At 40.9% G+C, this 13,376-nt stretch overlaps 1 protein-coding gene across 1 annotated transcript in view; it reads left to right on the top strand.

Annotated features, from left to right (window-relative positions):
* The window catches only part of DIAPH3 (diaphanous related formin 3), a 1,357,913-nt gene that overhangs the window by 1,147,545 nt on the left and 196,992 nt on the right, over window positions 1–13,376 (top strand). Inside the window, exons 26-27 of the mRNA XM_082245041.1 lie at window positions 5,336–5,431; window positions 5,903–5,962. Of these exons, the coding sequence (XP_082101167.1) occupies window positions 5,336–5,431; window positions 5,903–5,962 (156 nt within the window). The remainder of the gene's footprint in view (window positions 1–5,335; window positions 5,432–5,902; window positions 5,963–13,376) is intronic.

The following is a 13,376-nucleotide window of genomic DNA, read 5'->3' on the forward strand; positions in this document are numbered from 1 at the left end:
TATACAAACGCCTGGTACACACTAACAGGTTTTTTTTTTCCTTTGAAAAAAACCGACAGCTATGGTCAGAGCCACTGTACTAATTATCCAACATTAGTACAGCAATCTCCCCCCGCTGAGCTGTTGTGTTCTGACAGGGGGACGGCCCCCTGCCAGAACACTCCGACCAGTGCTCTCAGCCATTGGCTGAATGCGCCGATCGGGAGCCGGTCAGCTGCTGGTTTTCCAAATGGTCGGCTTCTGTCAGACCGACTGACATACGCACAGGCCGAATATCGGACAGTTTTTTATTGAGCCTGCCAATGTCTCCCAACACTTGGCCTGTGTGTACGGGGCTTTAGGCAGGCCATACACAGTTTGAATCTCGGCCAGTTTAGCAGGAACCTGCAGAGAATTGAACCATGTATGGCAGGATGAATATACCAAGTGGATTGATCAACTTTGGTACAACCAGCATGTCGGGTATCACCTGTGGTTATCGCTAGCAGCTGCTATAGCCGTTCCCTCCAGGAGAATACGATGGCCCGGCAGGAGGGATTCTCACATTAACACTTTCTGTATTAATGGGGGAATTTCTTTCCTGCAACCCACAGTTCAAAAATGCAGTTTTGTCTGGCCCTAGACAAGAAAAGAGTTCTTTAAGTGGATAAGGGGAAATAATGACGCTATGGCTCGTGTGTCTGAGAGCTACAGCTCAGATGTATAGCAAAAGCTATAAAATCCCAAAAGTTTACATACACCTCATGTGAGTAAACTTTTTTTTTATGGCAGATATAATTTATAACATTTAAAACCTGATATACACAGAAATAACATTAAAAATTCAGATGTGATCACCCTATGTTTAGTACAGTCATTTAATCTGTTTTTATCATGTGCACCAATGCACAAAGCAAGGTCCATAAAGACATAGATGAGTGAGTTTGGGGGGGAGGAACTTGACTGGCCTGCACAGAGTCCTGACCTCAAACTGACAGAACACCTTTGGAATAAATTAGAGTGGAGACTGTGAGCCAGGCCTTCTCATCCAACATTAGTGCCTGAACTCACTAATGCGCTTCTGGAAGAATGGTTAAACATTCCCATAGACATACTCCTAAACCTTGTAGACAGACTTCCAAGAAAAGTTGAAGCTGTTATAGCTGCAAAGGGTGGGCCAACCCAATATTGAACCCTACGGACTGGGATGCCATTAAAGTTCATGTGCATGTAAAGGCAGGTGTCCCAATACTTTTGACAATATAGTGTATTTTACACAGATGGCCAGTGAGATCACTAGATCTCACCTTCATAAACTGGCCAGCTGTGTAAAGATGAATGACAGAACCGTTGTGTGCTGTGAAGAGAAGTGGAGAACGTTGTGGCCCCGTTTTTCAGCTACATAAACTGGTACACAGGAGAGATAAGCTGCAATCTTCAGAATGGTGACTTGTGTATTTTATAAAGAGACACCTACAGTATATACACGTTGTGTTGTGAAAGATTACAGGAAAATGTAAAAAAATAAAAAACTGAAATATGAAAAACACATTTAAATCGGCTTCCAAATTGAAACACTATTTGGCCTAAGCAAAATATGCATACTATCTCAGGGTATGGTAAGTAAAAGATATAAGGTGACGAACCAAGAATTTTGGGGTTTGAACATTTTTTTTGCTACCCTACACTACTAAGCAGGTGATGCACATTGTTTGGTTTAACTATGCTGCTTGCTATGTATTTGTAATTTATCTGCCTTCTACTTTTTGAAGTATTTGAATCGGATGTATCTGTTGGGTTATATAGTAACTTACCTGCCCCTTGATCTCTATCCCTGGGTTCCATTTTTAATGTTCCTGAATTCCGAAATACATTGCTCAAAAAACTTAAAGGAACACTTTTTTAATTAGAGTATAGCATCAAGTCAATTAAACTGCTGGGATATTGTTCTGGTCAGTTAATCACTTCTGGACCGGAAGGATTTGTCCCCTTAATGACCAGGCCATTTTTTGTGATTCGGCACTGCGTTACTTTGACGGACAATTGCGCGGTCGTGCGACGCTGTACCTAAATAAAATTGATGTCCTTTTTTCCCCACAAATGGAGCTTTCTTTTGGTGGTATTTGATCACCTGTGTGATTTTTTTTTTTAACATTTTAGGCCAATTTGTTTTCTGCTACATATTGTTGGTAAAAAAAATCGCAAAAAGCGTAGTTTGATTGGTTTGCGCAAAAGTTATCACCTCTAGTAACTATGGGAAAGATTTACGTAATTTTTATTTTTTATTTTTTTCTAGTAATGTCGGCGATCTACGATTTTTAGCGGGACTGTGACATTGCGGCGGACAGATCGGACCCTTAACTGACATTTTTGACACTTTTGGGGGTACCAGTGACATTACTACAGTAATCAGTGCTAAAAATATGCACTGTTATTGTAATAATGCCATTGGCATGGAAGGGGTTAACACAGTGGGTGATCAGGGGTTAAATGTAAGCCTAGGGGAGTGATTCTAACTGTGGGTGGGCTTTTGAAATGATCACAAAGACCTGTGATCCTATATAGCAGGATCACAGGCACTCTTTGATCAATCCAGAGAGAAGAACGGTCAACTGTGTTTACAACAGCTGACTGTTCTCTCTCAGCAGGGAGCAATCGCAGATGGCTGGCGGCAATCGGAGCTGCCAGCCCCGTGCATAAGTGTCCCCTCTGCCTAGCTGCAGGCGCGTGCGACCGATGTAGGGCTACGTCGTTTAGCACAGGAGGGCCAGCCTGCCACAGTATATCTGCAACAGGCAGTCCTTAAGTGGTTAAGTAGCAGAAGGGGTTGTTAATCAGTTTCAGCTGCTTTGGTGTTAATGAAATTAAAAGTTGCACTAGATGGGCAACAATGAGCCAACCCCCAAACAGGAATAGTTTTACAGGTAGAGGTCACTGGCATTTTTTTTACTACTTTTGCATTTGGCTAGGGTCAGTGTCACTACTGGTTGCATGAGGCGATACCTGGACCCTATAGAGGTTGCACAGACAGGCAAACTCCTCCAGGATGGCTCATCAATACGTGCCATTGCCAAAAGGTTTGCTGTCTCCCCCAACACAGTCTTAAGAGCATGGAGGAGATTCATGAGGGTGGCCTGAACTCCTCTAGTGGGCCCTGTACTCACTGCCAGGCACCGTGGAGCTCAATTGGCATTTTCCATTGAACACCAAAATTGGCAGGTCCGTCACTGGAGCCCTGTACTTTTCACAGATGAGTGTAGGTTACCCCTGAGCACATGTAACAGATGTAAAAGTGTCTGGAGAAGCCGTGCAGAACATTATGCTGCATGTAACATTGTTCAGCATGACCAGTTTAGTGGTGGGTCATTGATAGTCTGAGGAGACATATCCATGTAGGGACGCACAGACCTCTACAGGCTAGACAATGGCACCCTGATTGCCATTAGGTATCGGATGAAATTCTTGAACCCATTGTCAGACCCTACACTGGTGCAGTGGGTCCTGGGTTCCTCCTGGTGCACGACAAAGCCTGGCCTCATGTGGTGAGAGCATGCAGCCAGTTCATGGAAAATGAAGGAATTGATACCATTGAATGGCCCCCATACTTTCCTGACCTAAATCCAATAGAACACCTCTGGGACATTATATTTTGGTGCATCCGACGCTGCCAGGTTGCACCTCAGTCTGTTCAGGAGCTCAGTGCTGCTCTGGTCAAGATCTGGGAGGAAATACTGCAGGACACCATCCGACATCTCATTAGGAGTATGCCCCAACATTGTCAGGCATGCATACAAGCACGTGGGGGCCAAACAAACTACTGAGTACCATTTTGAGTTGCTACAATGAGATTTCAGCAAAATGGACTAGCCTGCTGCATCATTGTTTTAACTTTGATTTTTAGGGTGTCTGTATTCAGCCCTCTGTAGGTTGATCATTTTCATTTCCATCAAACAATGTGGTATCCTTTCGTTCCTAACACATTACCCAGTCCATATCAGTATAGATATCCAGCATGATATTTTTCCCCATTGAGATCTGATGCGTTTTCAAAGTGTAGCTTTAATTTTTTTTAGCAGTGTACAATTCTTTGTACAGCATCAAATTAGCATTGATCTACATATAAATTAGTCTATGGCGAAGGTGAATAAGCTACTAGCACTGCAGAGCAGTTTTTTGCTTTCCAGACAAAAGGCAAAACCCCAAAACATATTGTATTCTATTCTTCACTGCAGATGCAAGCTATGAGCCTTAAGTTTATCTCCATTATTTTCTTATTTATTATCTCCTTATCTCGCCAGTTAATATTTCTTTATATTTTTTGTTCAGTTACTAAATATACTGAAATTCATGTTTAACATGTCCATTTGCAGTCACTCTGTGCCATATTATTCATGTTGCTTCTATTTACACAGTGTGCTGCCTGATCAGGAGATTCCCCTAGATGTTCAGTCTTCATGCTCTAGTGGCCATCTTATCAGTTGGGTCATCAGCTTTCCTATTCATTGAAATGCAAATGGCACACTCATTATATTGTCTAGGATTTTTGGATGCATAGTTGAGCTGTAATCAAGCAAATCATGTGTTGATGAAGAGTTAGTGAAACAGAGTTCTGGCCTAACACAAATAGTGTGCTTCAGCAGTATCCTTCCCATGATGAAAAAATAATTGCTATGTCTAGACATGCGTACATTTAGGTTTATGGAGGTCTATTAATCTGCTTTGTTCTGTGCATAAACTATTCATAACACTGGATCCTTTAAAAGAGGTAGGACTTGACCAGAGGCATATGTTTGACTTACTCGGTATAAACATTTATTCCTGCCTTGTATTCTTCTAGTACATGCTTTTAATAATTAAATGTGATTTTCTAAATGCATCAGGGCAAACTTAATGAAGATTAAGGTGTGCAACGGGAGTTGCTGTTACATTGAACGCCTTTGGGTCTTTTTAAGTCAGATATAACTACAGCTGAATCCTTTTTAGGGAGTGATAAAGTTATAGTTTTTCACAAGGGACACATGATTTATTGGTGACCTTAACGCACATGGTTCAGGAAGAAAAAAAAGATAAGACAGAAGCCATATTCCTTTTGAGATTACTGTCGCTGGCTATAAAGCCTAGGGCCTGAAGTAAATCAATTGAACTTTCGTCCACTTTACTAGATAGCAACACAAAAACGAAATGAGACTGATTTTATTAAGAAAAGAATGATATATGAGTCAGTTAAAAGCTTGTCTAGTTTTAAAATTGCTGGTTTTAGTCATAACAGAGTGATCTTTTTTATCTGTCTGTATGTCTTTGACATTACTATGGTAACCTAGAGGGCTGATGGAATTCCCTCAATCTCTCTTTACAGAAGGCGAAGAGACGGGAGTGATGGATAGCCTGCTAGAGGCCCTGCAATCCGGAGCTGCTTTCCGAGACCGACGAAAACGGACTCCAAGGCCTAAAGGTGACTAGAATACCTTTCTCTTCCATTATTCCATTCTAAGGTATTTTTTTTTTGCACGTGCTTCTTACACATTCATTACAAATACATGGCTACCAAAAAGAAGTGCTTAAAGTGCCAGCAGCAAGCATAATCCTTTTCTACGCATTGACAAATGTCAGGAAAGATGTTAATTCCAGCTGGCTGATGTCAGTACCACTTTGCACACCAATGCACTGAACTTAACATAAGCTGCTGATTATGACAAGGCTCATCATCAAAACCATATGTACTTTATCTCTCTAGGGTATATGCTAATGCGATTAAAAAGGATGTACAATCATGATATTTTTTATTATGTCAGATATTCAGCCTGTACAAGAACCTGTCATTATATTGCATAATTAAGATTAAATGCATCGGGTTTCTTGCATTCCTATGCCATCAAAAGTATTAAGTCAGAGATTCAACAAAATCTCTTTATGGTTTTTGCAGATATACAGGACAATTTCAGTCCATCGTCAGAGAGGTCTGTTCTAAAGGCCTGTAACCATGGTAATGAAACATGCTTATACATTACAGCCTTGTGTCTATCTTTATTCTGCTGATCTATGATTTTGGCTTTACTCCGCAAGACGTGACACTAACCACTTATTTCTAGCCTGACTATTGCTGACAGCGCTGGCTTTTTCAATATGTTCTGCATGCTGCTTTGTGGTTTCTTTCATGCATGATTTTAACAGGCTGGCTAACATTTCTTTAAATGGTGACTTAAAGGGACCCTGTGGGTATCTGACAGGATATAAACTCAGATCTGCAGTAATTCACTGACACCCATTTTCATAGACACCCTCTCATGTGGCAATGCTGAGGCCTGTTTATCATTTAGGCCTAATGCACTGCATTTTGGGATGGAACAGGGGATGTTCATTTACTGTATATCATTATGGGAAATGGAAAGATCTAAAAAAGATCCTCCAGGCAGTGCTGGAGAGCAATATTTATATTAAAAGAAAAGTATGAGCTGACACTTTGTTTTGTTTTTTTAATCTACAGCTGTTTGTTTATATCCAGTGAGATACCCAGAGGTTTACTCTAAGGCAATAATAATTTTTATATATACCCAAAACCTTTTTTCCACCATCCATTGAAGATCACATGAATTCAGCTTCAGTTTGGTTATATTGCAGCATATAGGAGGTTGGGACACTAGCATCCAAAAAAGTTTTAGTCCAGCCCTGTATGGCTTGTTTTTATTTTTTTTTGCTAGCGTCCAAGGAGTTTAGATGCCTTTTCTTCCGTTCTTTTTTTTGCTAGCTTTCTATCTTCATGGCATTTTTACTTTGGTGACATGAGTCAAAATGTTTTGATGCACAGCTGATATTTTCTTCTTCGGTGACTCCACCAAGATTCCCACATCTCTGCCTGCCCTGGTCCCTACATAACTATCCTAATTGGCTTTTCCTCAGCAACAGCTTTAAAGGCTGTACTTGTACCCCCCCCCCCCGAACTGGACAAGCCTGGAATGTGACCTTTTGGGCATGGGGCTCCTCATTGTGGCCCATTTCAGACCTAGAGCCCTGGCACAGCCTTTGGTATGACACTGTTTCTGAAGACTCATTTAGTGAGTAGGCCAGTCAGGCTGTAGCATTAAACTTCCTGAAAATTTTTGTTTTACTGTGGTAAAGGTTGAGAGACAGAGCAATGCTATCACTTGCTAGGAGGAGCACTATGCTCTCACACTCCTCACTCTCTGCTGCTTTTCCTGTTCCTGAGGCACCACCTGGATTGTACATTTTTGGTCTTGCTTCATTGCCCACCGGCAGTAAACTGAAACCCTTATCAGCATCGGCTGGCTTCTTTTGAGAATACTGGAGGCTTGGCCTCAGATTGGGCCTAGTTTCATTCCACTACACAGCACAACACGTCTACTCAAAAATGGACAATGTACTGCCCTCTTGCTATGTGTGACCTCAGCCCATAGTCTTCTAGTGGTTCTGGGAGTGTTTACCTGGCATCTCTAGGAGGAATTGATGCTTGTAATCTAGAACCTGGGACCTATAGTATAGGGCCATCCTCATCAAAGAAGTCTTTTTCAGCTCTGTCAGATCGTTCCAGGGCCTCTCTTTTGTCCACGAGGACCTCTGTATCGATTTTTTTAACTTTACATGCCGAATTACTGAAGTTCTTTGCTTGCAGAGGTTCTAATGTAAGCTCCAGAACCATCTCCACAATAGTCTATCTCTGACCTTTCTGAGCTCCTAAATCAAAATGTTCAATAGGCCCCTATTATCATCTCTAAGTCACAGTCCCAATGGTCTACTCTTGCATGTTTTTACCCATTTGCAGATGGTCCAGTTTTACAAATGATTTTTTCTAAATTATTTGCTGTTTTCAGCCTGGGATCTTTAGAGCTCCCACTTCTGTAATAGACCTTCCTGTTAGACCAGCTATCCAAGTTCTTTCTCTACAAGGATCGAAAACACCCTTTAATATCCTGGCCCCCCTCTTGATAGTGTCAGAGCTCTTTACTTTTGGGAGGGAATTTTATTGCCCCCATACGTAAGTGCTTCAGGGATCCGCGTTAACAAGCGTAATACCAAAAAGCTGGAAGGTCTTCTCACTGACAGACCGTTTATTTTTTATTTTAAAACCTGTTTAGAATCAACTGGAGTGACTCTCCATCTTGTGTTGGCGGTGACTTTAGTATGGCAAAACATGTCAGAATAAGTTACATTTTTAAAATAGGATCTTTCAATTAACCAGTGTAGGTTATATTTCATAAAACTGTTGGAGCAATTGGCTGAAGTTATGTGTTTTCCTTTGTTAGCTTGTTAGTAGCATCCAGCCTCATGTCTCACGTGGATATGTCTGTACACATGTGTGGGACACTCTCTGGTTACATGCCTAGTACACAGATGATACAGTCAATGAACATCTGACTTGGTCACTCTTCAAGTGATGCTGTTCAGAGCTCCTTTTGACCTCATCAGCAACACCACTGGTGGTAGGAGCATGCTTTTCCACAGGAGATCTGCGGAAGGAGCAGAGAAATCCCATTCATCTACTAATGCTGTAGTGGCATGTAGTCATTCAGAGCCTACTTGCTACTCAGGCTGTAGGGCTCAAAACCAGAGGTCATCTCCTTTCTCTGTTTAGCCTTTGGCATGAAGGTGTACCCACACTTTCTCAGGTGAGAGGCTGTTTAGTCTTCCAGCTGGTCCTTGGATAGTTTATCCCAAGTCATCCCCTGTAGCGTTCAGCCTAAACCCTTCAGTCAGGCATCTCCTTTAGTTTCCCCTCCTCACCCTTCTAATAATACTGCGCTTCATTGTGTATATTTCTAGATTTGTCAGGGTTCCCCAAACCCAGAAACCTATTTACTACTTGGGTAGGAACTTATCCTTGAAAGTGGTATTCCGCTTGCGCTCCTCCCTGGACGGGGAGTTCTTTACCCTCAATGCGGTTGTCCTTTTTGTGGCACTTGATACTCTTAAGCCCTTCTCCTTTTTTGACAGTATTGGTCCTTATGTCCCTTCTAGTGCTTTTTCTGGGGGTCGTCATCATTGAATGCTCAGAGTACCCTTCCTCAAGAGAATCCTGCCTTAAAGAGCTCTTTGGAGAGTCATATTGTCTGAAGATGTTGTCTGGATGTGTCTGGCATTGCTAATCTTGGGTCATCAGTTGAGTAGGGCTGTTCTCCTCAGGTCCTTGCTAAGAGTAGTTAACTCCCTCTGGACCTTAGTTTGACTGCTTGTGGGCATCCTGATTGATTCTAAATATATGTCCTTTACTAGAATATGGAGAATGAAAGGTTTTTGTACTTTTTGTAAAACATTTTCTCCGCTTCCTTTGAGGGAGGTAGGTCCTCTGTTTGGCCCTATGTACGCTACTATGTAGAGCAGTGGTTCTCAACTCCTGTCCTCAGGACCCACTAACAGGCCAGGTTTTAGGTATTACCTTGGGGAGATGCAGACTAGAATACTGCAATCACTGAGCAGCAAATTATATCACCTGTGATGTATTTCAGTTATCTTGCAAACCTGGCCTATCAGTGGGTTACGAGGACAGGAGTTGAGAACCACTGATATAGAGGAAGGGTTATATGGGGCTGGCATACAGTGTCTCAACCTCCTATAGGTCGCAGTATACCTTGACTGTGTCAGAATTCCTGTGTCACTCAATGGACTGGAGGAAAAAGATATTACTTTGCAAGGAAACAGTTTAACTCCTGTCAAGCTTTTATTGTTCACTGTGTCCCTGCTAGCTAGTTTAACCCTCTAGTTACTTTTGTCAACAGAAAAAGAGGCAAATATAAATCTCCCAATGAGGATTCCTTTTCTGGTGCCATAGAGACTTCCTTTAATTCATGTTGTTTCTGTAGGACAGGAAGTGCTGGAAAAATCTTCTCATTGTAGCGCAGATAGTAAAAAATAAGCTGACGGTAAACTTCAATACTGTCAGTATGTTTGGTTAAATCCCCAATGGGATTTTAAGGAAACCAGACCAAGTGAAATCACAACAAATTTGTTTAAAATGTACATCTTTATTGTTTCAATTTTTAAAACTGCAACACTAAAACATTAAATATGTAACTTTTTAACATATTTATTGTGCTTTCACTTGGTCTGATTGCCTTCAAAATCCCATTGAGGATTTAACCAAATGTATTACTTGTAATTTAGGGGTGGTGGCAATCTTCTCCAATAACTGAGAGAATATATATCATTTTAAACTTCAATAATGTATCCAAACCTAAAAAAAAAAAAAAACAATAAAAAGTTTTGGCCACACATATACTTTAATAAAAGTTAAATCGCATTGGAAAAATGTTTATTCTATGGCAAACAGAAAATAAATATTATTGTACCTACAGTACTGTTTGCTTTCTTCAAAACGGGTTACATGCAGGTAAGTAATAGGTGAGTGACTCGAAGTCTTGAACAGGGTTTTTTTTAGTCTTGTCCTCAAATAGCTCCAGTATGTTGTTTTGAAATATTTGAATGTATACTTTACTGAGTGAAGAGTAAAGTAAATATTAATGAGTGAAGCTCCTCTATACCTTTAAGAAATCAACCTGACGTTGTTTTCAACTAATAGAGTTAAATGAACATGTTCATACCTTTTGTACCAGTCTTAAATGAGTTGCCTATTTTTAAGGTGCTCCATGTTTTAGATACACAAATCTGAGCTCACGTGCTTTCATTTAAAACTGAAAAAAACATACTTTGATTCCATGCTGACCTCCTTTTAACTTGCTAATTCAAATTCACCATCTGCCTATTGGTTCCAGGCGAGAAAGTAGTAGATGGTACATGTCAGCCAGGCAGTTGGCATTTCAGAATGCGAAGGCAGCCTTCATATATTTCTCATGACAGGTTTCTTTAAATCCTTGGTACATTATTTTATTTTACAGATTAGCAAGCAAAGTGTATAATATGCTAGTGTCTCACTCTGAAAATAACAAAAACAATTTACAAAGCAATTTAGTTTTGGTTAACTATAAGATTTTTTTCACACTCCTGTACTGGAATAAAATATTCAATGTATGTGCATGTTAACGACTTACTTTCTTCAGATTTATGGCACTACTGTATGACACCATGGAATCTATTTTGAGAGGTTGATGAGCTTTATGCTTGGAGAGGATGAAGATAGAAATATCACTTCTGGAGAGTAAAAAAAAAAAAAAAAAGATGAAAGGGCATCTCACATAGCCCAGGTTTTATTAGGATTTTCAGTGACATGTGAAAACACAATATGAATAAGAAAGAGTGAGGACATTGGTAGTATTTCAGCAAAGAATCCATTTTTTCTCCTTGTTACTTAACCAGCCTCTATAATTTGTTTTGTATCACACACTGAAATTAAAGATGGTCTTAATCCACTTTTTTTTAAAGCCACTTACTTGTAATGTGTGGATATTATGTACCGTTATCCAAATATGTCCTCCAATGCATTTTCATGCCTTCTCTGAAATTATTACTCAGTCCTTATCCTACTGTTAAGCATAATAAGTTTTCCAGAACCAGATGGAAGAGACCGGAAACTGAATGTAAAAATATTGCTGTAAGGCAGCCCATTCTTGCAATTAGTATAAACGATTCTCCTACTGGATGTTAGTTAAAACATAACCAGAAACTAAGGAAGCATAAGAGCAGGATTATTGACATACTAAACACTGTCTTTATAGCCAAAGAGTCTCTTAAATACCTTAAAGTGGTTTTAAACCCTCAAATATACCCAGTGAAGTGAACAGCCTCAGATGATACACATTGATGAAACAAATCCTCCTACATAGGTTTTACTTGTTTATCTGCAGTCTTCTCCTCTCCACACCCTCTCAAATGTGCAGATTGTGTTAAAAATGTTTCTCAATCTGTCAGCATCACAGAGGTGGGGGTGGAGAGACTGCAGTTAGTGTGTGAGAGCTGACAAGCTCCGTTCTGAGACTGCCCCCCACCCCCCCCTCTTTTCAGACACAAGTTTATCTCCTGTGTCGGGAAAACTTGTCAGAAGTGATAAAAGAGGAACAAAGCACCATCGAGAAACGACACTTAGAGCTTTGGAGAGAGATAAGTAAACACTGCAGATATATGTGCTTTTCTCAAATTCTACGACTGAGGTTTACAACCACTTTAATCCAGTCCTTTCAGCAGTGGTGACATGACCACTCTCTCTCTTGGGTCATACACCACAGAACAGGGGGCATGTCAGCCTGTGATGTCACAGGCTGACAACGAAACTGCAGGCATTCCATGCATTGGAATGACATCCTGTGGTCTCAATGTGGGAATGAGCATTCAGGCTGACAATACTACCACAAGTCTTTCAGCTGGTTGTCAGAACAAAACAGGAGGCACTGGAAATGCAAAGATACTAGCAGATTCACTGGTAATTTAGCCTTGTTTTAAACCTATAAATGAAAATGTAGGAAATATATGATTTGGCTGCCTAAGGAAGACAATATTATGATTTTTTACATGTACATAAGCATTAAAGCGGTTGTAAACCCTAAAATAAAAAAAATAAAAAAAACCTGCAAGACAAAGGCATAATGAGCTAGTATGCATCGCATACTAGCCCATTATGTGTAACTTACCTTAGAACAAAGCCCCGACACGGACCCCCGGACATCGCTGCGGGCGCTGCCATGATCCCTCGCCGTCTCTTCCGGGTTCGGCGGCTCCGGCGCGGTGATTGGCCAGAAGAGACGGCTCCGGCGCGATGATTGGCCGGAGCCGCGATGACGTCACTCGCCGCGCATGCGCGCGGGAGTGATCTTCCGGCAAGCTCCCGGCAAACAGAATTGAAGGTCCCCCCGGACCTTCAGAGCGCATGCGCCGCTCGCGCGAGCGGCTGCATGCTCTGTAAATATCTCCTAAACCGTTAAAGGGATATGTGTAGTGAGTCCTGCGCTGTCTGGGGAAGATATTGCTCAAGCGATCAAGGAGGCTAATCCCAGATGCTGCAAGTACCGAGACTGGTAACCATGCAGTGTCAAATTAAATCAAGGGTGGGGGATACTGCGCTTCTGGGATATTGGTAATAAATTATGCTCAATTAAAAGTGTATAAGACTGTGGATAGGGCAAGTAAATACGTGTATAAGCGGTTAAAAATATTTAGTAAATAAATCAAGTGTGAAAATCTGTGTCCTTCAATTGCATATGTGCAAACAGTGTAACACAATAAAAAATCAATCCAGGTGCTAAAAATAAAATTAGGGTGCTTACACACAATTAAGACAAAGTAGAAAGATAAATATATATATAAATAAATATATGCAACACCGCTTAGAGTGCCTAAATACAATACGTGACAGGTAAAGTGCTGAGTGCATATACTGGTGTATAAATATCTCAAAAATAACTAAAGTGTCCTTTGTGCTCCAAAACAGTGGGGAAATTCGGGTGAAAAAAGTCCAAACAATTTTTTGTGTCCAGATGGGAGGATTCCAAAGGTGATAC

This window comes from Pelophylax lessonae (genome assembly GCF_965119305.1).
Source record: "Pelophylax lessonae genome assembly, chromosome: 2".
Taxonomy (NCBI): Eukaryota; Metazoa; Chordata; class Amphibia; order Anura; family Ranidae; genus Pelophylax; species Pelophylax lessonae.